The following is a 25,925-nucleotide window of genomic DNA, read 5'->3' as shown; positions in this document are numbered from 1 at the left end:
TCTGTTTCCCATCTTCGGTGGTGGTGGTGGTGGTGGTGGTGGTGATGATGATGATTACCCCGTCCCCTCCCCAAAATGGGATTCAAAGCAGTTTACAATCTAAAACACAGTACAATTGAAAGAAACTTTTAAAATGACAGTTAAAATGGAATTAAACTAAGTGGTATGAGGATGTTCCTCTTTATAACAGTGCTCCCCTATGTATGTACATTCCTTTATAGCCAGGAGAGACCCATGATTCTGAGTCAATTGATGTTCATGATGTGGTGTTCATCTGCATTACCTTCTATGTAGTTCTGTGGGCACAAAACAATACACCAGAATTCCTGTGAACCTTGGTGTACTATTGACATGTGAATACCATATATACTTGACTATAAGTCAATCTCACATATAAGTCAAGGGCAAGTTTGGGGGGCAAAGTTATAGATTTTGGTATGACCCATGGATAAGTTGAGGGTAAAATTTTGAGACTCCTCTGATTTATGGCATTTCCCCGGCAGTGGATTCTGCCGCAGTGAGGAAGCACCAAAGAGAACTGGTTGCAGTCATTTTTTTTCTTGGAGTGGGATTAAACAGTCACAAGTGCCTTCTGCCCCTTCAGTCCTGCCAAGAAACCTATTTTTACAGTAGATTCTCCGTGGAATGGAAGCACTTTTCTGCTGGCCCGTCCACCGTTGTCTGTAGCGACCGGTTTGTCTTCTTACAGAGGGTGAGGAGGAGGTGAGGGTGAAGAGTTAGTAAAAGAAGCTAAAAGTAAAAGAAACTAAGGCAGGGAGGGAGAGTAAGTGTGTGTGTGTGTGTGTGTGTGTGTGTTTGTGACTGGATCAGCTGTTGCTCCCATAGAAATAAAAATCACCCTGCACTCTCTCTTCTTCCAGCAGCCCATTCCCAGGCATGGAGGGAAATTGGGGAGGAAGGTGTATGTGTGTGTGTTTGTCACTGAATGAGCTGCCATCATCGACATTACCATATTGACCCATATATAACCAACCCAGGATTTTGTGGTCAATTTTTTTTGCAAAAATTTCTTGACGCATAAACGAGTATATATGGTATGCTAATGCATACTGCCTGATTGATCCTATATATTGCTTTCTCCCAGCCAGACTGGCTTCATTAAGCAAGAATGCACCCACAAAGTGATATGTGTTTGCAGGGTAGTGGTGGTCTTCATGTTAATTCAGCTACTAGCTTGTTGCTTTCAAACAAACCAAGAGACTAGTGACCCAACTTCAAACCTTACTTTTGGATTTTGGTTTGTTAGGCAAGTAGAGAACCAAATCTTCTAGTCTGGATGCAATGCTGAGCCAGCCTTTTCCTACCTGATATCCTTCAGATGTGTTGGACTATTAATTCCCAGATTTCGGGAAACTGATACACTTAATGTCTGTACTGATATTAACAAACACAACAAAACTGAGCCACTGAAAGAAGCCCAAGCTGTGACATGAAATGGCACCACTGGAGGATTTGCTTCCAGTACAAACAGCAACTTCAAAGGAAATATTTTCGGTAGGCTCACACAACAGGGGGTCTATGGCAACTGCAATTTCAATAACTATCAGTCCCTTCCCTAGTAAGATGCATATTTGTTAAACTTGCATACTAAATACAAAGACACATTTGACATCGTGTTTGGCTTTGTAGTAATGACCTGGTTGGACTTAATTCACTCAACCAAAGCCAGCAGCTTTGGAAATTTAAACCATCTTATTTTATGCCAATGGAAGGGAGAGTGGAATTTGATTTGGTTAAAAATAAAATAAAATTACAGAATGCTATTTTTAGCAAAACCATATAAGTATAACCCTATTCTAGCCTGTTATGCTAGAAATGACTTTGAATTCAAAATCAGATCTATTCATTGACAGTTAACTAAGTCTCAAAGAGAAAGATTGGAAATATGATCAGGAGACTGTGTAGCCTGCTCCTTAAATATTTTACACACCACAACATTTCTTGTAACGCATTTCCAAGTTAGCTACCTTCAGCATGGATCAAAGCACATTGAGTATGCTTGAAATCTGAGATTTTCAGAGTGTGTGTGTGTCGATGTATATCCCATAATCTCAAAAAGTTAGTTCTGGCAGATGGTTTAAGGCTGCATCCACACTGCAGAAATAATCCAGTTTGACATCATTTTAACATCTGTGGGTCAATGCTATGGAATTCTGGGGGTTGTAGTTTGTTGTAGCACCAGAGCTCTCTGACAGTGAAGGCTACATTCTCACAAAACTTACAATTTACAGAATTGCATAGCACCAAGTCATAGCAGTTAAAAATTGTGTCAATCTGGATTTTTTCTGCAGTGGGAATGCAGCCTAAGACAGATAGTTTCCCATATCTTGAGAAAATGTGCAGGTTTTTGATAAGAGGAAAAATAAAGTAAAATTTATTTTGCCATATAGGAACTTTCTGTTAAAATTCTGGCTGATGCTGCTCCATATTGTTATGTTGTTAGTGGCAGAGATTCTGTATTGCAAGGTGTACTGTAACTATGATGACAGAGCTTCATTGTTGCAGTTTGTTCTGACTATGTCACCCCTCAAAAGTTAGATGAGGCAGTGCACTTGTGATTTCAGGGCATATTGTGAACAGGCAGCTGGGGAGAACCTTTGGGGTCCTGCCAGAACTGCTTTTTTCAATGTGCTTCAAAACTGAGAGCCCTGCAGACATTATTTCCTAGTGCTTCAGTCTACAGTGGCTCAATAAGTCTTAGGTGGGGTGCTGCTAGGCTGAAAGGGTAACTTTTGGCATCCAGCTTGGTTGTTAACCATCATAAACATGAATCCTCACCAGTTAAAAGTTCATAAATCCAGTTTATAATCTCGCAATTACTGACAAAATGCCAACAGTACCTTCACCATTTAAAATGCCTCTGAATTCTTTTCTTCCTTTACTGGGCTTAACAATTCAACTGTTCAAGATCTTGCAAGAATCTTCATTACTAGTGAGTAATCTGGTACTAGAAAGTAATCTCTCGAGTATCTTGTTCTGTAGAGAGAAATTAAGATGTTGTATTCCACGATGGCTTCTTTTCATTTCCACTTTTTCCCCCTACAGCTCTCCACCACAGCTTATGTTAAGCAAAGTTTTTACAGCTCGCACTGGAAGTAGTATCTATGGAAGTTTAAACACGTGAGTTGTTAGACGTTATGTGTGTCTGCATGAATTGTGTGTGTGTATGTGTTGGGAAGGGGGCAAGGATTCAGCTTTGCCTCGAGTCACTTTAGTATCACCTGGAGAAAAGTTGGTCCTTAGTGTGTGAGTCTTCTGTTTCACACTCAAAGGTCATAAGAGTGTGAGAAACATAAATTATAAAATCTGAAAGATTACAACAGAACAGAAATGACTGATTTGTTCTTGGGGGATGGGTTTCTCTCTCTTTGCAGCCTTCAAGACAGTCTTGAATTCATTAATCAGGACAGCAATACTCTAAAGCCAGATCACAGTACAATTATGAACGGACTGCTTGGAAATATAGGTAACTGTAAAAGCTGACTTCTTGGGGTAGCTATATCAAAACTTTGGAAGTTTGATAAATGTAGTCAGATGTGCACAAATAGTAAAAAGACACCATAAATGATGTAGGTTTGAGACTCAGGCAACTTTTGGCCCAACCTCAAACATTGCTCATACCTATGAAATGCAAAAACTGACATGGCCCATGGCTGGTTGATGACTTCAAGCGAGTCGCTGACAACAGTTCAAGTTGTCATATGGTGATGATAAGTGTAATACCCAATATACAATTTAAACTAACACAGACGTGATGGGAATGGAAATTAATATTAGACTTGATCAGTACAGATATGATTCCAGTTATTCATTGCATTTTATGCGTTCTTCATTGCATTTTAAGTGTTTAGATTCATAGCTTTCCATATGTACACAACCATAACAAATGCTCACAAAATATATATTCTCTACAGTGTATGGTGTACTGGAATGAACACCAGTAAACCAGCATTGGTAATTGTCTTTTGATTGTTATGGAAATAAAATAACCCTCAAGCTTTCATATATCCCTTCTGTGCTAGGGGCAGCACAGAGGGTTAGAGTGAAGAAGCAGGAAGAGTTAGGAGGAGGAGGAGAAAGCATTGAACCATTGGGAAAGCTGCCTTGTTTATATTAAATCCCTGCAGCACACTGAAATATTAATTTAGCAGTATGGTTTGCTGTTGTAATTCTCTTCTATCTTGAAGACAATTATGTGTGTAGGATATACTCAGGTAAACAGTGCATCAGTCTGGAATTGCACATAAGTAGTATAGTTGGCCTTTAACAAATATTTTTTGTGGATGAAAATTTTAAGGATCTTCTTTGAAAGATACCAAAACTTTACATTAAAAGATCAAATATAGAGTCGTAACCTGAAAAGTGACACAGCATGGGTTTTTTCCATTTTATAAAGTGTCCCCTCCACCATTGGCATTGACTTACACGCAGCTGTTGTTCATAATATTAAAGAATTGTGATGTAAGTATTCAGTTTTTCATCTGGCTCTTTAAATCTGAATTTGAATTTTCTAAACTGTAGAAAGAGACTCTGAAGCTACACAGCTAGGTTGAACACATTTGTTCCATTGCAGCCTGTGGAATCTTATTGATATGACAGATAAAAACTTGAATCATAGAATCGTAGAGTTGGAAGAGACCACAAGGGCCATTCAGTCCAACCCCTTGCCATGCAGGAACCCTCCATCAAAGCATCCCCAACAGATGGCCATCCAGCCTCTATTTAAAGAATCAAAAATCATGTGAATCCCACCTTTGCCATGAACTCTCTAGATTAGAGTTTCTTCTTCGTGGTCTCTGCGAATCATACAAATGGGTTTCACTGCGCCTGCGCAGTGCTGCTCGGAACCTACTGGAATCACTGGGCAGAGTTTTACTCTGCAACATATTGAAACTTTTTGGCGGTAACTCCGCCCACCCGTTATAAGGCCCCTGCCTTCCCGCTCTTTTCCCCAGTTCCTTTTTTCCGCCGCGCTAGCTGCTTCAGAGGAACTTTCGCTTGCTTTGCTTGCTTGGAATCACTTTCGTTTTTGACCATTCTTTGTCTCCCGCCCCTGGTAACTTCGGACCTTCGGACTGCTGACTTCGTTTTCGGATCTCCCATCGACTTGGCGACTTTGAAATGCCTGCGGCTTTTAAGAAGTGCGACATTTGCAAGGGCAAGATGCCCGTTCAGGACCCGCACTCCACCTGCTTGCTTTGCCTTGGTCCAAGCCACGATCCCAAGGCCTGCGCACTCTGCAGATCCCTCTCTTCCCAGGCCCGGAAAAACCGTGAGTCCCGGCTTACTTCGGCGATTGCCCTGGGGAAATTGCAAGAAAGGGGTCCGCGGTCTTCTTCTGTCCCGCCTCTGCCGCCCCCCGCTTCATCTTCTCGGGCAAGTGTCTCCAGCGTGGGATCGGGGAGAACCGCCGTCCCCAGCGTGGTGTGCGTCCCGGCCGGGACTCCTTCCACCACCTCCGATGTGGCCCGTGGCTCCAAACCGCCCAGTGCCACCGACAAACCCTCCAAGCGCCCCCATAAGCCATCGGGGACTGAGGGTACCGAACGGGCCTCCAAGCCAAAGGAGGGATCGGAGGGCCCCCGTTCCAAGGAGGCTCCCAAACCGGAGGTCCATCTCGCCTCGCCTTCGTCCTCCAAGGCATCCAAGGGATCACGGCATCCGATGCCTACCGAGCATACCGAACCGGTGCAAGGAACAAGGTCCCCGAGGCCTTCGTCATCGACACCGACTGCTGTCCTCCTGGACCTCCCGGACAACCCTTTCTTCCCATCGGAGGAGACTCCCAAGCCTGGGAAGAAAAGGCACCATGACAAGGCTGACCGTGATCCGGCCCCTAAAAAGGCCAAGCCCTCCAAGGATCGGCCCACCACCGACCCGCCGAGGGCAAAGGACAAGGAGCGCTCCCACTCCAGACAGGCCCGCGCCTCCGCCTTGCCAGCTCCATACCAGGAGCCGAAGCCGGTAGACCAGGGGACCCCTGTTACATCCCTGCCTCCCCCGGCCTTGGACTTCATCCACGGGACGGATGACGCCCCTCGCTCTCCTGATCATCGGTCTCCTTCCCATCCGGCGACCGATGATGAAGGTCACTCGGCTCACATACAGGGGATCCCGGACCTCTTCTACGACGTGCAGTCGCGCCGCTACTACATGTCGGTGCCGGAGGACAGAGCCCTGAGGGAGTTCACCAGACTGAACCCCCACCCCGTAGACCGAGCCGACCCGGCCAGATCGGTTCCCACCGTGTCGGTCTACGAGAGGACATCATCGCCGCCCCGTAGACGCGAGAGGTCGCCGTCTCCACTCCGTACTCGTGAGAGGTCGCCGTCCTCAACCCGCAGACGCTCCCGATCGTCACTGGACTTCGTCCGCCCGAGATCCCAGGTCAGGGTGACGGACCCCCTCTCCTCCGACCTGGATTCTGAGGACGAACCGCTGCCACCTTCGGAGGCACCCTCGGACGAGGATGTCCTCTCAGGTTCGGCCTCCCCTCAGAGGATGCACAACCCAGGGCCGTCTTCGCCGTCTGACGACGTCAGGGCCTTCACAGAGCACGTGGTCAGGATGTCACGGGCCCTCGACATCGAGCTCGCAGCCGCGGAGGACGACGCAGAGGACCCGGTCGAGCGTAGGGTGCATGGACGGGTCCCCACTCCGCCATGCCTTCCTCTCCTCCCCTCTCTCCAGACCATCGTAAAAAGGTCCTGGGATGCTCCGGCCGCCCTATCGGCACCCTCCCGCAAGGTCCAATCCCTCTACAGGGTCGCCCCGGCGAGTTGCTCCTGGTTGGCAGAACATCCCAGACCAAACTCGGCCATTGTGGAGGGGGCCCAGCACAGCTTCGTTCCGAAGCAGGCTACTTCCCCTGTCGACAAAGAGGCAAAGAAGATCGATGGACTGGCAAAAAAGGCTTACTCGGCTTCGGCTCTTGGGGTCAAGGCCGCCAACTACACCGCCTGCATGGGGGCCTACATTCAAACCCTCATGGAACGGATCTCTCCCATGGTTCCGGACGTCCCAGATGACATCCAGAGGCAGCTGGTGGAGATCAGAGACGAGGCGCACTCCATCGGAAGCTGGCTAATCACCACTTCCAGGAACATGGCGGACTGCTCCGGGAGGTCCATGTCAGCTGCCATGGCTCTTCGGCGCCACGCGTGGCTCAGGGCCTCTGACCTCAACCCGACGGTTAGAGCGGCCATTGAGGACATGCCGCTTGACGGGACCGGCCTCTTCCACGCCGAGACCGACGACCGCCTGAACCGCAAGTTCAGGATGAAGGCGGCGGCGAAGAAGCACGGCATGTCCTCAGCACCGGCTTCTCCGTTCCGGAAGCGACAGCGCCCGTGGCAGCCGCAAGGTCAGTCACAAGGGATTTTCTCCCGGGACCGACAGCCCCAGCACCAAGGCTCTCAGAGACAGCACTTCCCTTCGCAGTCTTCCTCCTCCTCTGGCCGTCGCACCTTCCCGCCTCGGTACCGCAAGTCCCGCCGGCAGGATACCGACCAGGGGAAGAAGAGAGCCTGAAAGGACGCAGCGCGCTTCGTCTCCCCTTCACCCCTCTTCTTTTTGGACATCTTGAGGCCCTATTTTAACACCTGGGCCTCTATAACATCGGACTCGTGGGTTCTTAACATCGTCCGTAGGGGTTATGCCCTCGAGTTCCAAGAGCTCCCTCCAACTGGAGCCTTCATGTCCACTCCCCCCTCGGACACCCTTCTCGACGAAGTGCGCACCTTGCTTTGTAAGGGGGCAATCTCCCCTTTACCGCCCGACCAACATCCTCGGGCCTTTTTCTCCAGGTACTTCACCGTACCTAAAGCTGATGGGGGCGTTAGGCCCATCCTGGACTTGAGACAAGTGAACTTGTTTTTGAACTACCGTCGCTTCCGAATGGTAACCTTGGCCTCCATTCTGCCTCTCCTCCACCAGGGCCTGTGGTTCGCGACTGTCGACCTGAAGGACGCCTATTTCCACATCGGGATCCGAGAATCCCACCGGAGATTCCTCGCCTTCGCTGTCGGCTCCGACTCGTACCACTACAACGTGCTCCCGTTCGGCTTGGCCACGGCCCCACGAGTCTTCACGAAGTGCATGGCGCCGGTGGTGGCATACCTTCATCAGAAGGGCTTCATGGTTTTTCCCTACCTGGACGACTGGCTGTTTGCAGCCGAATCCCAGGAAGAGCTGCACGAGGCAGTCTCATTCGCCTTACACCTCTTCGACTCCCTTGGGCTGGTTGTCAACAGGGAAAAGTCCCACTTCACGCCGACCAGACAGGTCAAGTTCATCGGGGCCATCCTCGACTCCGAGAGCTGCCTAGCCTTCCTCCCTCCGGACCGGTTTCAGGCCCTGGCTACATCCCTCAGGCCGTGCATCTTACACAGAAGGATAAGAGCCAGAGACGTCCAAGTCGCCCTGGGCCACATGGCATCGACGACATTCGCCACCCCCTGGGCAAGACTGCGTCTTCGTCCTCTCCAATCCTGGTTCCTCTCCGTCTTCTCTCCGTTCACGGACCCACCTTCAAAGTGGCTCACGGTACCCAGACCTATAGCCGCTTCCCTCAGATGGTGGCTAGACGGCTCCAACGTCTGCACCAGGATGCCTTTCCATCAGCCTCAGTCACAGCTGACGCTGACAACCGATGCATCCCTGGAGGGATGGGGCGCCCACCTGCTCGACCTTGTCGTCAAGGACAGGTGGTCCGCACAAGACAAGCTCCTCCACATCAACGCTTTGGAGATGCTCGCAGTGGAGAAGGCTTTGAGGGCATTCGAGTTTGCTGTCTCAGGAAGAGTGGTCCTCCTGAGGACGGACAACACCACCGTAATGTACTACATCAACAAGCAAGGTGGTACCAAGTCCAGGACCCTGCTCGACCTCACCCTCCGCATCTGGAACTGGTGTATCCAAAGACGTGTCCTCCTCCAGGCGATTCACCTTCCCGGAGAGGACAACGAGCTGGCAGACCGCCTCAGCAGATCTCCATCGGTGTGCCACGAGTGGAGGCTCCATCCCGAGACGGTCAGCGACCTCTTCGATCGGTGGGGAACCCCCCGGATCGACCTCTTCGCGACCAGCTGGAACAGCCACTGTCCCCAGTTCTGCTCCAGGAAGCGATTCGACGGATCCCTTGGAGACGCATTCGCTTTCCTCTGGACGGGGGAGCTCCTCTACGCCTTCCCTCCGTTCCCTCTCATCGTCAGGGTGGTGTCCAAAATGGCAACGGACCGCTCGCAGGCGATCCTGATCACCCCGTGGTGGCCGAGACAACCGTGGTTCGCATCCCTTCTCCACCTCTCCGGGAGATGCTTCCTCCGTCTCAACCCGCGTCCGGACCTGCTCTCGATCCAGGACGGACGAATTCTCCACCCGGACATCGAGAGCCTGCCGCTGGTGGCCTGGAAGATCCGGCCCTGACCGCCTTGCCGGAATCGGTTAGGACGGTGATCCTGGCTGCCAGAAAACCTTCCACCCAGCGTTCTTATGCCCTGAAATGGAGGAGATTTTGCCTCTTCCTTGACCAGAAGGGCTTGTCTCCTACACAGGTTTCCACTCCAGTGGTGCTAGAGTTTTTGATGGCGCTTTTGGACGGAGGGCTGTCCCTCACATCCATCAAAGGCTACCTTTCTGCCATTTGTGCAAAATATCAGTTCGGGGGGAGGGTGTCTTTCTTTAAGGATCCCTTGGTGAAGGGCTTTCTGAAGGGTTGTGCCAACCTATATCCTCCTGTGTCGGTACCAACACCGGCTTGGAGTTTGGAGTCGGTATTGTCCGCTCTCCAATCCAAGCCTTTTGAACCCATGGCCTCAGCGGACTTGAGACTGTTGACTTGGAAAACCGCTTTCCTTGTGGCCATCACCTCTGCCCGCCGTGCGGGCGAACTCTGTGCCTTAAGGAGGGACGAACCATTCCTGAGGTTCCACAAGGACAAGGTAGTCCTCCGTATGGACATCACCTTCTTGCCAAAGGTGGTGTCTGCTTTCCACATGTGCCAGGACATTGTGTTGCCCACTCTAGCATCCGATCCGACATCGGATGAGGAGCGACGCCTACACTCCCTTGATGTCAGGAGAGCGCTGGCATTTTACCTGGACAGAACTGCTGCCTCCAGCCGGTCCGAGAGACTCTTTCAATGCTACTCGGAACCGAAGAAGGGGTTGCCCGTGTCTACGCAGAGGTTCTCCAAATGGGTGGCCAGTACCATCCACCTCTGCTATGAACTGCTGGGCAAACCTCTCCCTGGCAGGGTTCGGTCACATTCCACAAGAGCTGTGGCGGCATCCTCAGCATTCCTGTCTGGGATTCCTCTGGAGGATGTCTGTAAGGCTGCTGTCTGGTCCCAACCTCTCACTTTTATTAAACATTACAGGTTGGACACCAGGGCCATCCGAGACGCAGCTTTCGGGAGGGCTGTGTTGGTCTCAGGGTTGCATTGATTGCACTACTGATGTATTTGTGTTATACAGTTTACACTGTTTATACTGTTGAATGTTGATTTGCACAACTTCTATGGGATCGGTCTTGCATGACCTCTGCTCCCTTCTCAGGTTTAGCAAAGTTGTTGCTAATTTATCTGTGCATGAACAAAAGACTGACTCTTTATGGTTCAGGATGTTTATTTGTAATAAATATACCTTTGGTTTACCATAGCTTTGGTCTCAGGACACTCCCTCCGCCGCATACCTAAGCTTGTCAGTCTAAACCCATTTGTATGATTCGCAGAGACCACGAAGAAGAAGGACAGGTTGCTTACCTGTAACAGTATTTCTTCGAGTGGTCATCTGCGAATACATACAAATCCCACCCGTCCGTCCCCTCAGTGTCCTGCTCTCATTGGCTCTCTCCATCGCCTGCTTGGCGGAAAAATTGCGGAACTGGGGAAAAGAGCGGGAAGGCAGGGGCCTTATAACGGGTGGGCGGAGTTACCGCCAAAAAGTTTCAATATGTTGCAGAGTAAAACTCTGCCCAGTGATTCCAGTAGGTTCCGAGCAGCACTGCGCAGGCGCAGTGAAACCCATTTGTATGTATTCGCAGATGACCACTCGAAGAAATACTGTTACAGGTAAGCAACCTGTCCTTCTCAGCCAGGATTCCTGAGAACTCTTGGCTTTTGTGAGAGGTTGTTAAGATTATGATGGGGGCAAGGGGGGGGGGGGGAGGAGGAGGAACATTTTTGAGCTGTAGATAGGGTTGCCATAAGTCAGGACCTCCAAACCGGGACAAATGTAGGACACATTTTTAAAAATGGAGGACACGTGAAAAAATTGAGGCTTTTTTAGAAATGTTAATATAAATGCATGTTTCTTAGGCATGATCAAAATGGAGGACATTTTGACATTATTCGTAGACAGATTGCAGAAATGTACTTCCCTTTCTGGCCACCCCCCTCCCCCCATTCCAAACAGCACATTTGGGCATTGAACATGGCTTTATTTTAACATTGCCTCTTGCATATTTCAGAGGCTTATTCCACAACCAAACCCTTTGGGTTTAACACTGAACATGGGTTAACATGGCTATGCATATAGAACATGGTTAAACAAAAAGTGGATTTGCCCTCGGTTTCAGGTGTCTCACCAAGTATACTTCTCAGAAGTGTGTACTTGGTCAAGGGACTGGTTTTTCTTCATTTTGACTTGTTTTGTCTGTATTCCTCCCCACTAAATAAAGAAGACATGAAATGGAGTTAACAAAAAAGTCTTGTGAGACTCTGTAGGCAAGAGGTGCACCATGTTAAGAACTGCATTAAGCACACTTAGGCTGCTGCCACACTGCTTTCACTCTCATCACTCCATCCTATGGAATCCTGGGATTTGTAGTTTGTTGTGGTGCCAGGGCTGGGCTTTGAAATCTCAGGCATAAGAGAGGCAAAAGGCTTGGGCTGCATCTACAATGGAGAAATCATCTGGTTTGAGACCACTTTAACTGCCTCGGCTGAATGCTATGGAATTCTGGGAATGGTGGTTTGTGCCAGCACCACAGCAGAATGGCAGTTAACCCCTGGAAAGCTCTCTGACCAAGGTGACCAATGCCCTCACCCCAAAATGTAGGGCACCCAAGCAAAAAAATGTAGGACATGGCCAAAAATAAAAGCTAAAAACACCCATGTAATTATAAATCCATGCTTCTTAGCCATGATCCAAATGGAGGACATTTTGAAATTTGACAGAAGAGGACATGTCCTGGAAAAGGAGGAGGATGCCTGGTCACCTTGTCTCTGGTCCAAAATACACTGCAGAAATAAAACAATGCTGGACTGAAATGCCCAGAGTTCCTCACCAAAGCTGCATCCACACTGAGGAAATAATCCAGTTCGAGAGTGACTTAACTGTCCTGGGTTAGTGCTGGGGAATGCTGGGAATTGTAGTACACTGTGGCTCCAGAGCTATCTCTGACAGGGAGTCACATAACCCTCCAAACGTAGTTGAACTGCAGTGCCCAGAATTCCTCCCCAGGTGCATCCACACTGAGGAAATGGTCCAGTTTGAGACTGCTCAGTGCTGGGGAATCCTGGGAATTGTAGTCTATTGTGGCCTCAGAGCCATCTCTGAAAGAGAAGTCTCAATGTCTCCCAAACACTAGCATTCCCAGGATTATTATTCCTGCAGTGTGTGAGAGAGATATAAAAGCTAGGGACTGGATTCATTCGGAGGATCTCTGTGTCCAAAACACACTGCTTAGACTGCCAGGGCTGTGCTATGGAATCCTGGGAATTGTAGTTTATTGTGGCACCAGAGCTCTCTGACAGAGAAGGCCAAATGCCTCACAGACACCAGAATTCCAGAGCATTGAGCTTTGGCAGTTAAAGGGGTCTCAAAGTGCAGAGGGGGGGGGGGGGAGAGAAAAGCCAGGGAGTGTGAATGAGCAGCTCACCTTGGCTGTGGAGCTGCTCTGAGAGGAGGAGGAGGAGGAGGGAGGGAGCCAAGGGAAGTGGCCAGGACCATCCGGAGGAGGAGCCCCTGCTTTTCCTCATCATCGCAGCCTCCTCACTGCTGGCAAGAGGCTCTGCCCCCAGGCAATGCCTCCTCTGTGGACCATTCAGCCTGCTTTTGTCAAAAGAGCGCTGGTGCCACAAGAAACTACAATTCCCAGAATCCCATAGCACTGAGCAATGGATGTTTAAGGGGGGGTCAAACTATTTCTGCAGCCTTTTGCTACCCCAAAGCCCTCTATTATTTACCACCAAGGCAAAATCTCTTCCTTCACCAAGCCATTGAAAACCAACCCAAGTGGAGGGCTGATTGCTTCTTTCCCATTGGTCAGCTTCGGGAGAAATTTGCGTATTACAAGTAAAGGTGTTTAGGGCCTCAAAAACGATCCTGTGATAAAGAATTACAAGAATACTGACGCCGTATACATTTAAAAGATGAGGCATTTAGACTCCCAGTGAAACATGAATGATTTATGGCCTTTTTTTTTCTTTTCTCACTGTAACCTGGAAAGAAAGGCCTCTTGCAAGGCATATATACCAACGTGGGCAGGCAAAAGCTCTGAGTGGCAGATGTCCTGAAGACCTGCTCTCTAGGCTATGCCAGTGCGCCAGGCGGGGAGAGTGGCACACAGCCGCGCAGGATGGCGGGGAGGAGGCAGGGGAAGACCGAACCGGGGGCTAGGGGTCAAACCGGACCGGGACCGGGAGGGCCCCCCCAAAAGCGGGTTTGTCACGGGCGCCGCTGGGTTATGGCATCCCTAGCTGTAGACATAATAATAATTTTTATGCAGGGTGCCCTAGATCTTGAAATTGTTTTGAGGGTTCCTCCTCCAGGGTAAAAAGGTTGGGAAAGATTGCTCTGGGTAGCCTTAAGCAAGTTACTCTCACTCAGCTTCAGTATTCCAATCATCCGAAATTATAATACTGATTGATAATACTTATTTAGAGAGTTGTGGATACAGTATATATTGCTTTGGGAGCTGGCAAAAGGCACTCCAAGCCACCAAAGCTATCTAGGCCCCTAGTGAGAGCTGGACCTTGGAATACCCCAGACTGGTCACTTGTTCATCCAGTGAAAATATGAACAAATTTTAGTGTTACAAATTTACAAATTTTAAGTATTACTACTACTTTATTTCTAAATATTTATGTATTTTATTGCTATCCCATCCTTTCTCCAAAACTGAGATTGGAAGTTTTTCTTATTTAAAAAAAAAAGCAAAAGAGAACAAACACCCCGAATGTACTAACTAGTCAGATTATGCCATTTTGACTGTTTTAAGGTAACTTGATCAGTTTGTTTTTTCTCAATTTTTAATTGTTTGCATCCAGAGGTAAATGAGCAAAACAAGTTCAAGGTTTTCCTGGCTCCTCCGGCCCCAGTGCAGTAGGGGTGGGAAACTATGCAGGGATCAGGGGCAAACTTTGACTCTGCACGTCCCCCTCTAGTGTGCAGCTGCACTTCTGGGAACACTGAGAGTGACATCAGTTCACTTCCAGTAGCCATTTTGGGAAGATTCAAAGGTAGTACAACAGACGTCTGTTGGTTCCACATTACCTTCTTGGCTTCCCTGATCCATTACAGCAGTGGTCCCCAAACTATGCTCTTTAAGGAATTTTGGACTTCAGCTCACAGAAGCCCAGACTGTTGACCAATATGGCTGAAGCTTCTGGGAGCTGAAGTCCAAAATCTCGTAAAGGGCACAGTGTGGGGCCCACTGTATTACAATATGGCAACCATGTGGAGGCAGGGGATAGTTTTCCATGGGACACACTAGCACGAACACGTGCACCAGAAGTGGTATCACTTCCCTTCCAGTCACTGTTTTGGTACATGAGAAGAAAGTGTTGTTAGGGAGGTTCTGAGGGAGTCTGACAGGGATTTGAGTGCTTCCTGCACTCCTTAGGGAGGGGGGCAGCAAAAAAAGCTGTATTAACAGGTCCAGAAATCTTTTGTGATTATGTGAGATGACCTATCAGGGGACACAGCAAAAGCAGGAAAACGGGAGAATCTGTCAGGCCTGCCTGATATGTTTAACTAGTTTTCCACATATAGAAGCCTATGTGTTTATTATGCTGTATATATTATTACTATTTCTAGTTATCTTTAACCTTTACTTAGTATAGTAAATGTGAAAAAGGAGCTTTGTTTATTATGGTTATTATCACTGGGTTTTTCGGCTGCAATTAAATGCCCTTATCCGTACAGGTGTTTCCTAGTAGCCTATTTAATTGTGTCATGTCAGCGGATAGGACAATGTGATGATCTCATCAAAACCTTCTGCTTTACTGTAAGCCGTATCATTTATACTTTTGGCTTTCATTGTCCTCTGAACAGTATTATCCCAGAACAAGCTCCCCTAATTATCTAATTAGTTGCCTGCTATTTAAGAATGATATGGCTAAAAGATCAATTCATAGTGAACCCATATAGCACCAGGGGGATTGCTCCATATATTTAAACAAACTCTGTGCTCAAGTATCCTTTTTGAAAATCATTTATTTAATCAATATCACTAGCTTTTTAAATAAGTAACTAATAAGATCAGACGTATTAAATTGAAGTAATTTCCTTAAACTTATGGCTCACTATAGTATTTATTGCATTCATGCACATCTCTGATTAACTAAAACAGAAGCCTGATCGTTATTCTGTTACTCTTTGATATCATTCTTCACTTTGTGGAAGTTACTTATGGAGTGATTTCAGATGGCTTTCCTCTCTCCACATGCTGTTTTAGAGATGATCTCAAAGAAAAAATTGGTTGTCTTCAAATGTGACATCCCTGATTGACCAAATACAAGCTTACTTGACGGATTGGGAATATTCATGCATTACTATTCATTTATTTTCCATTTAGCTCAAGCCATAGCTTGTTGTTACACACATCTTTATGTAAGTCAGCTGAGAATTGCAAAGCACAGTTTGATCCTGGGTTGCAATTCTGGTTTAAAAGACAGGTGTCAAGCAATGTGCTGGTTGATAGGTAATATCATCCTGATAAGGGCAGTGCTGTCTATATCATACGTCTCTACACACGAATAGTTTAGTGACTAGATTTGCAACAGTGCCTTTATATTTTGAGTATAACCATATAAAATGATCCAGAAAAATTATTCTTTGGGTCATAGGCCATGCTGGCAGGGGATTCTGAGAGCTGTAGTCTAGAAAGTAATATTTCCTAGGTCTCTATCTAATCAATATTTGTGACATACACATACATGTGAAAGTAGACTAGACCACTAGTGCTGTTGTGCAGTGCATATGTGAATGACCTTTAGTTGCATACACTAACTTTAAAAGGTAGTGGATCCTACAGGTCTTGCCCTCCCCCCCCCCCCAAAAAAAAAACAACTTCTGGTGTAATTGATATCAAGTGTATGATAGAAATGGTAAACCATATTTTTATTGCAAAACAGTGTGTGCAGGAAGATAATCAAATTTTCCCATTAACTGTCTTCTAAAAAATGTCCAAGCTTAGTGCCTGTTACTGGAGTCTTAATGTGATGAAGTTACAGTTGGCTTGTACCTCAAGAAATGCAGGAATATTGTGTACTGGCCCTCTCTCTGGTACCTCATTTGGTACTACATGGTGGTAGTTCCTGTGACAGGAAGTGTAAGTACAGAATTACACTTAGAAAGATATAGCATTGACCAAAGATTAATATTTCAGGAGAGGAGACAATAGCTTTTGGGGGGAAATTTCCCCAAGTATGGTTGACTCCTCAATACTTGCTTCTAGTTTACCTTTCAAAAACTAAGGAAACAGAGAGTCAGGCAGAGCAAGAAGCAGTTAATCTGTAACCAGAACATTTCTAGAAACTAAATTAAATAAAAGGAGTACTTGTGACCCATTAATCCTTGCCAGTTCTTGATTTTTAAAGGTTACTGTGTGCTTTAGTGGGATACTGTGTACAAGCCAACCTTTTCCTGCCCACATGCTTTTTGGTAGAACGCTTAGTTCTCATGCTTACCTTCCTTTTAAGACAACTGATTAAGCGCTGAGATGAGGATGGGGAGCAGAAGCGACCCAGACATTTGTGACAGTAAAGACTTTTAAACTAGAGCTTGGAAAAATTACTTTTTGAACTACAGCTCCCAGCATGCTGATTGGGGGATTTTGGGGTGTTGTTAACTGTTTGAAGTTCCGGTTAAAGTCAATACCCAGAACTGGTGGTCCTGAGAAAATCGTATTCAGTATTCAGGAACACTTATTGTGGATGCTTTGGGTGACTGAATTTTAAAGTGACTTAACAGGAGATATAGTTCCCATTTTTTCTGACCAGAAGAGAATGTACAGGATAATTCTTCTTTTCTTCAACTCAGTGTCAATTCTCATACAAGAAAAAAAAAAAAGAGGAAACTTCTGTATGCACAGAGTCAGAATTACAGGCACAGCATGGAGTACTTCCATCTGCTTGCCTGAAAATATTAAGACATTTATAGATAGTAACAATATGTGAAAACATTTAAGGAACTAGCTTGGAGAGAGACAAGGGATACAAAATAATTGTTTTCTAGTCTTCTGTGTGTACAGGGCCAAAGCATCATTTTTAGGACTGAGTGCACACTCATAAATGAGCCATCTTCTCAAATTGACATTACAATCTATCATCCCATACAGACACTCTCATGAGCCACAAAAGAAAAGTCAGTTTCTAATTTTGAAGTTACTTTGCTTAAAAGCACCTAATTTGCTTCTTTTGTTTAATAACATCTGGCCTTGAGGACCCAACAAGTTTGCCATTTTGTGGGTCTTTTAGTCATTAATAAAAGGATTATGGCATCATCACTACCACCACCATCACCAATTATTATCATTATTAGACTTGGCCACCATAGCTGCCAACATTAGGTCAACTTTATTTCTCATTTCAGATCTACAAAATTAGCCTCTCTTAACAGTCCATTTCTTGTGCAGATTCACATTCACTAGACTGGGTGGCTTAATTGTTCTTGCCTCATTGTAGAATACCTGCAGGTTTGGTGAGTGCTGGCTTGCTGAAACTTCTTCCATTTACTGCCATTGGTGGTGTAATGGGCTCCGTGTTTTGCTCGTGAGTAGTAGAGGGGGCCCCTGAATTCTATCTGGTTGTCATCAGCCACTAATGCCTCTCACATGACTTGGTAACTTTTAGTAGGGCATTACTAAGGGATTAATTTGCTGACTTTGCAGAGCTTTTCCCCTCCACTCCACGGAAGAGGAATATCCTATACATAAATGCGTGTACACACTTCATGTAGACACCAAACAAAGCACATGAAGAATGAGTGGGGAAAAACAGATTTTTAAAGAAAAGCTTTTATTCTTGTTTAGAATAAAAGCAAGCAACGTTACATTAGAATAATTGAATTGGAAGAGATCACAAGAGCCATCCAGTCCAACTTCCTGCCAAGTATTTCTGAGAGATGGCCATCCAACCTCTGTTTAAAGACCACTAAAGGAGAAGACTCCACCACACTCTGAGGCAGCCTGTTCCACTATCAAACAGCTCTAATATTGCTTCATGTCCAAGAGCATCAAAAAACAAACTTGTTTCTTCTTCCATATGACATCCTTTCAGTTATTTAAACATGGCTATCATGTTTAAATTCTTTTCTTCTCCAGGCCAAACATGCCCAACTTCTGCCTGTCCTCATAGCACATGGTTTCCAGGCCTTTTACCAGCTTGATCATCCTACTCTGGACATGTTCCAGATTGTCAATTTCCTGTTTGAATTCTAGTGCCCAAAACTGGGCACAATATTTCAGGTGAGGTCTGACCAAAGCAGAATAGAGTGATACTATTATTTCTCTCAATCTACTCATTATACTCATTGATATATCCTAGAATCGCATTAACATTTTAAGCTGCTGCATCACACTATTGACTTATGTTTAGCTTGTAGTCTACTAAGACCCTGAGATCCTTTTCACATATACTGCTGTTTCAAAAGGGTATCTTGTACATGAAAGCATCTTCATATGTTACTTAGAAGTAGTAAAAACGTTACTAAGTAGTCAATAGTTACAAAGTAGTCTTAAGTCATATTCAGCCAAGTTTGGGGAGGAGAGCCTGAACATGACTAGCTGAACATTCCTACTCTACTCACAGTGCAGATGGTGTTCTTTGGATGTTCATGGAAAGCTAGGAGTCAGGATCTCTTTGTACAGCCTATGACCAAGTTTCCCTAGGAATGCTGAGGCAAGCAGCACTTTTCTTATCTCTCCATCAGTCCCAAAGTCTCAAGTCTCTTTTGTGCCTTGTGGCACCATGTTTTATATCCCTTCATTTTTGAAGCCTCTCAAAGCTTGCACCCTTCTCCCAAAACTAGGCATCGTCATTGGGCAGTTGTCCCTCATGATCTCTGTGATGCTCATTCCCAATAATTATAACCTGAACCATTATATCATTAACCCTTTGTTTACCTGGAGAAGAGACTATATCCCTCAGTAGTGTTGCCCAGATAATGAGGAAAAGCCCATTATCATAGGTAGTGTGAAGAAGAAAAAATCCATAGGGACTGCACACTTTTTTACTCTCCCCCCCCCCCCCCCCCCAGTTCCAGGGATTTTCTGTGATTCACATTTAAGTCGGGGGTATTTTATATTATTTCTGAAAAATAGTCCTGATGACCCCCCCCCCCCCCAATTACAACCTTTCACAACAAAACTTCTCAAAGATCCATGGAATACTTGTGAAGGAAACATTTAGAAATGTATTTTCATGTTTGCATTTTCAGACTGAATAGAATGGAAAACAAATGTTCTTGGTTGGTTTGTGTCTGTGGTAGAAGGTGCAGGTGGCAATGTCCAAAATAGCAGTTCAATTATGACTGCTAGTCATTTACTCAGGGTCTTGCAAATCCTACTAGAAGCAGCAGCAGCAGCATTTGTTTTTACTGTCTTATGGAGCATTGCATTCCCTAGCAAGCACCCCTCCTTTGGAAGACTGAGTTCAGCATGTGCTTTGGGGAAAGAGGGAGGTCTGACACCTCCTCTGCAGTGATCATGGGGAGAGGGTTGTGCCATCAGCACTTGTCTGCCCACCTCTTTGAACAGGTGAAGTGGACAACCTCCTTTCTTCCTTGAAACAGCTGTGAGGACAGAATGAAACTAGGCTGAGAGACTAGAGTGGCAAGGTGTCTCTGAGTGTAATGTTTAATCTGTTTCAAATGTTTCATCTGCTGACACAGACACACATGTGGACAAGTATGTATGCATGGGCTCACATATTGATCAGTTAGGAAGATTTTACTGCCCATGCCCCTTTAGAAATTGATAGTTTCAGAATTAAGTTAGTGCAGTAGTTGGGAAATGAGCTTTAAAAGGTGGAAGAGATTTTAGAAAGGTTTTTAAGGAAAATGTGGAACTTTTTCTCTTTGTGTATAGATTTACCAAAAGTTAAAAAAAAAAATTCCTTCATAAAAATTATATATATATATATGTATGTATGTATGTATGTATGTTTGTTTGTTTGTTTAATTATATATGTGTATGTTGTGTGTGTAAACAGTCTGACTGAGATGGACTGTGTTTTAACCATGGGCAGTGCAGCTTGAACTCCTATATCTTGGTGTAGAAGCTATGGGGTTTTGCTGTGTTTGTGGGTCTGTGTTTGTGTTGGCTTGTATTGTTTCAGTCTCCCATCCCTGCCCCTCTTCCGAGAGTCCTTTCTGCTTTACTAACCTCATTCTTTCATATGTTGTTTTACGTTTTGCCATGTAGGTTTTTCACAGCTTTGCAGCCCTAGGCGGGCATTCTCTGAACAAGGTCCGCTCCGCCTCATCCGGAGCGCCTCTTTCTTTGCAGGTTTGCTATGTGCTGTTGTGTGAATAGTCTAGTTGGTGTGACAAAGCTGAGTGGATTTGTAGTTTGGCCTTGGAAATAAAACATGGTTTCAAAAGAAAACACTGTAGTCAGTGATATGGTGAAGATGGCTTATAAGAAATATTAAAATGATACATTAACATTTCATAGATTTGTCTTCCCTGTTCCTCATTTCACATTGAGATGTTCATTGAGTTTTGACAATTGTTAACAATCAATGTTGGTTGTTAGATGTAAAGAGAAGTGTTTTAATTTGAACTCAGTATTAACATTCCCATATTCCTGTAAACCAGAAATAGTATATTGTGCTTTCCAATAACCAAATTTTATTTCCATGGCAGATGTAGAGTCTCTCCCTTCCACATATCTTGACAAATGTATGACTTCTGAAATAATTGTGATCAAGAGGCTTTTGCTCTGGTGGTTGAAACCCTAACATGTGGCAAGGATTTCATCTCTGTTTAGTAAGATCTTGTTGCAGAGGCAGATCACTTCATGCTTACTTGAAAAAACAATAGAAGTCTGAATCCAAGTCACATATTTAAGAGCACAACCTTTTGCTTTAAATTTCTTCTGTAGAATCTGCTTATGGCTTGCATTGAGTGCTTTTGCTCCACAGCTAATTCCCTGTTTGTTGTATTCTTTTACTTGCCTTGAAGGTGGGCTTCAGCACTTGGTACAAGCAGTTGCTCTGGCCTGATCCGCTTTGCGGACTTTCTTGGTGATGGGTGTGTGTGTGTGTGTGTGTGTGTGTGTGCGCGCGCGCTGTGCTGTTAATTTTCAAAGTCCTAAATGAATGCAGCCAATGAGCATGATTTACTTGGATAATTAAAGGGAGCACAATGAGGTTGGAGAGAAGTTTCATATATTCAGGCTAACTGGTGACCTTTTCTGCATAGTTCACAGCAACCCTATGGACATGCCAGGGAGGGAGCTGAATGAAGACCGAGACAGTGGAATCGCAAGATCTGGTAATGCATTTACACATATTACGTGGGCTTATTCCTGTATATAAACTTAGCATGTAATTAAAGTATTAACTGTTTCTTCTTCTGAAAGTCCCATGTTAAATTATATATAATTTACATTTAATCAATGTATTTTATGTAAGATATTTCCCAGACATTCAGTAGGGTAACTACTATGTTTGGCTTATTAATCCTGAAGATTTTTACATTAAGAACTAGGAATGAAGGACAGTGTAAGTGTCTACAAACCATATAGTTCTAAGAAATTGAAATGTACAGCTGAGATAGTTCCATCCCCATCCTATTAAATGAACACATTGTATTTTAATAGCTATTGATATATCAAGGTTTAGTGCTGTACAGAAGCAAACCTTGTTGTATTGACTATTCTCAGGTAGTTGTGCATAGAATGGGATGGGGAGGGTGCTCCACATTCAGCATCCAAGGCTGTGTGTGTTCTCCTTTAGAAACCTAAATCTTGTGGTCACTTGACAAGGATACCTAATCGTCTGTTGGTGGATTGAATCCTCTGTGCACACGCACACACATACACTTATTTCAGCAGTGAGGAAACCTTTTATACAGTACAGTGCTACCTCGGGTTACGAAATTAATTCGTTCCGCGGCGCCGTTCGTAACCCGATACATTTCGCAACCCGAAAAGGCGCTGGAAAGCCGCTAGCCGCGCTTCCGATTTGAATTTCGCGCCGAAACGCGCCGAAATTAATTTCGTAACCCGAAAAATCTTTCGTTACCCGGAACAGTTTTTTTAAATCTAACTTTTTCGTACCCCGGAAATTTCGTAACGCGGTCAATTCGTATCCCGGGGTACCACTGTATTGTAGACAAACAACTTTAATACACTTTATGTTTGGGCTTTGGCATTTACAAAACAATTTAAGCTTGGTGAGGTTCTGAAGAAAAAATAAAAGCAAAAATGGCTGCTTGCATGGTCTTAACTTCTCAGACATTTCTGTTTATAAACTGGCATGAAATTGAACTTAGGAAGAAGCCTAGTGCTAAGTCTACTGGGCGACAGTGCTCAGAGTGTGATGCAACAGCCAAAGTATTGTTCCTTTTCACAAAACATTTCTTAAAATAATGTTTTTCCTCTCTCTTTTAAAAACAAACTTATTTCAGCATCTCTCAGCAGCCTGCTTATCACTCCATTTCCCTCACCTGGCTCTTCATTAAACCGAAGCTGTGCAAGCAGTTACCAGCGGCGCTGGCGGCGTAGTCAGACAACAAGCTTGGAGAATGGGGTCTTTCCTCGATGGTAGGTTATAGCTGAATCTGTTAGGGAATCAGAATTGATATGTTCACTCTGATTTTATCCAGTGTTAGTTCTGCATTGTATGTCCATTAGTTTCTCTACTCCACCCTGTCATGTTCAAAATGATGGCCTTCTATTTAATCAACTTCCCTGTGCATTAGTGCAGTGAGCACTCCATGAGCTTAATTCAAGGGTAGGGATCATGCAGCAATTGGCTTGCAATTCGCAGTAGCCTTTGCCAGCCTAGTCAATTGTGAATAAAGCTGAGAGTTGCAGTTCCTATTCCTATCCTAAATTCAGTGTCTGTTGCATAAAAACAGAAGCATACAGGCTCACACATTTTTAATGATTGTATTAACTATGTGACTAATGGTGTTACGGACAGGGATTTTTAATATATTTCTATTCTATCTTTCCAGTGGCAGAAGTTGCACCAAAATCCAACTGTTAGTCCCACCTAGAGTAGACACACACTGAATCATTGGAATTTATACATGTGTTGCACTACCATGTACTCATTGATTAAGTGGGCTTATTCTAACTAGAACTAACAGGAGCCCATGGGCTGCAGTTACTACAAAGGATGTTGTTCTGTCCAGCAATTTATGTCTGTTTTAACCTCTGCAATGTGTTACACAGTTTAATTAATAAAATTTCTTGTCTATCATATTTTTACCCTTGCCAGTTTAAAAAAGAGGCAGGGATGAGCTTGAGGTGCATTTAAATGCATATACCCCATTGCAAAGGTCTTCTCTACTGTACCTTTCCATATAAATGCCTATATTATTTCTCTTTCTATTCATCAAAGCCTCTTCTTTTTTCTCTATCTCCATCAATCCAAGAGTGTAAGAGAAGCTGGAATAGTTCACATCAGTTGTTGATTGTTGTACAAACCATTTCTTATTTTGTTGCTGTGGTGATCTCAAAACCTGGTGCTGAAAGAGGAATTTTGCATGTGAAGCTAGTGCATTTCAGAAGGATAGACTCAATGAAGGACATCAGTCTACAAAGCCTGAGTAGGGCTGTACAGTGACTTGGAGGACTCTCATTCATAAGGTCACCATTAACCGACTGGACAGCAGTTAATAACAACAAAAATACTTTCTCTGTTAGGTGACAAATTAGGTATACAATTATACCTTGTAATGTTTTCGCACTATAAAAAAAAAGCACAGCTGACTTTTGATATTCAGTCCATGAATTTCAGCTACTCAGAAGGTCTCCAAATGCCAACATGCCATGTTCTTGTGCTTAAATAAATTCTAGTATTAACTTAAGCAGAGGTGACTATCTTTTTACCTAGTGCAGAGTAAAGGGTTTCACTTTCAGCATGTTGAAACAAAACAGCTTTTCATATTTACATGACAACTTTCTGGTTCCCCCCTAAAGGTCAGTGGAAGAAAGCTTTAACTTGTCTGATGACAGTGCCAGCCCAAGCCCAGGAATTGTCAGGAAGAAGAAGATAGCCATTGGTGTGATATTTACCCTTTCGAAAGATGAAGAAGAAAACAACAAATTTAATGAGTTCTTTTTTTCACATTTCCCTCTTTTTGAGAGCCACATGAACAAACTGAAGAGTGCAATAGAGCAGGTAAATATCAGCACCATTACCCCTTTTTGTTCCTCATTCCGATCAATAATTCTCATTTTATCCTGTGATACAGTTCTGCCAGATCAGTTTGTCTCATTGTAGTTATTCAGTATTCAATTAGAGGTGCTAAGTCAACAAAGGACACAGTGTTGCTATAATTTTGTATTCTAAAGTAGTGGCAGGGAAAGTCAGGTTTGCTCACCTGGTAATTCCATTCCTATAGTCAATGTCATGTCTAGATTAGCACTGAGATGATTATTTTCTTGAGCAAAGGACTTCTTACAGTTGTTTGCAAGTCACCTCCCTGAGCATTCCACTCAGATATGTAATCACATGCATACACAACTCTTGCAAAGCTTTTCCCATAAAAAGTGGGGGTGAGCAATGATGTAGATTGCTGTGCACACAAGGACATGCTATTCCTGCATCCATCATGTCAGAGGGAAACATATGCTTCTATAAGGGTAGGCAACTTTTGGCTGTTTTGAATGTCTGAGAGAAAGAAGTGCAGAATGTCTGAGAGTACTTGTAGGTTCTCCAGCCCTGTCCAACATCATGTTAAATTTTTTATGCTTTCTCAAAGTCTGAATTGGGTCATAATCACTTATTTCAAGGAGACAGAAGTGAGAGCAGTGTTCTTGATTACCTAAGGATTGTTGTTCGGTGTGAATTTTGCCCCTTCCTCATAGAACTGTCGTTGAAACAGTGAATTGTGTTTACTGGTGGGTGAAGGCAGATTAATTCAAGGAATCGTTGAATATGTTCCTGCGTGGAAAGAATGAGTGTGGGAAACCTTGGACCTCTTTATAGCCTTTTGCAAACAAATCTGTGGAATAGAAGGACAGTGCAAATACACGTGCCTCACGTATCTCTAACTTGATAGGAAATTTGGCAAGGAGCCAGTGTTTATCATGGTACAAAAACACCAAAAAACCTGGAACCCACGCCTGTTTGCCTGTCCGGGTGCACCTTAGATAGCTATTAGCACATGACTTGGTTTTTTCATTTTCTGTTGCCAAGCCTCTAGTTGGTTATGTGTTTAATGATTGTTTTCAAGGCTATGAAAATGAGTCGGCGATCAGCTGATGCCAGTCAACGGAGTTTGGCCTATAACAGGATTGTGGATGCCTTAAATGAATTCAGGTGAGTTTGTTTTCAGCGTTTTGTATGTTATTGCCAAGTATCCTGAGTACTTCTCTTGGAAACAACTGTGCACTACCTAAATATGGAAATAAACTTTTAGTTTAAGCTCTACATCCCTCTGCTGAGACCAATATATAGTTCACTGAAGAGCAAGCACAGTGCCAGTGTTAGGAAGAGG

General features: G+C 44.7%; 1 protein-coding gene across 5 annotated transcripts in view; it reads left to right on the top strand.

The window, feature by feature from the left end:
- Positions 1 to 25,925, top strand: part of FNIP1 (folliculin interacting protein 1) — a 143,479-nt gene that overhangs the window by 86,089 nt on the left and 31,465 nt on the right. For 2 of the 5 annotated variants that reach the window (XM_089530461.1, XM_089530481.1), the window contains exons 5-12: positions 2,930 to 2,953; positions 3,067 to 3,141; positions 3,396 to 3,487; positions 20,671 to 20,754; positions 21,672 to 21,743; positions 22,881 to 23,016; positions 24,403 to 24,604; positions 25,662 to 25,747. In XM_089530461.1, the coding sequence (XP_089386587.1) occupies positions 2,930 to 2,953; positions 3,067 to 3,141; positions 3,396 to 3,487; positions 20,671 to 20,754; positions 21,672 to 21,743; positions 22,881 to 23,016; positions 24,403 to 24,604; positions 25,662 to 25,747 (771 nt within the window). The remainder of the gene's footprint in view (positions 1 to 2,929; positions 2,954 to 3,066; positions 3,142 to 3,395; positions 3,488 to 20,670; positions 20,755 to 21,671; positions 21,744 to 22,880; positions 23,017 to 24,402; positions 24,605 to 25,661; positions 25,748 to 25,925) is intronic. The other 3 variants (XM_089530472.1, XM_089530489.1, XM_089530499.1) reach the window with 3 other exon arrangements.

This window comes from Sceloporus occidentalis, unplaced genomic scaffold, assembly GCF_023333645.1.
Source record: "Sceloporus occidentalis isolate IW3139 unplaced genomic scaffold, rSceOcc1.0.p SCAF_1, whole genome shotgun sequence".
NCBI classification, from domain to species: Eukaryota; Metazoa; Chordata; class Lepidosauria; order Squamata; family Phrynosomatidae; genus Sceloporus; species Sceloporus occidentalis.
This window is presented reverse-complemented; position numbering and strand designations above follow the sequence as displayed.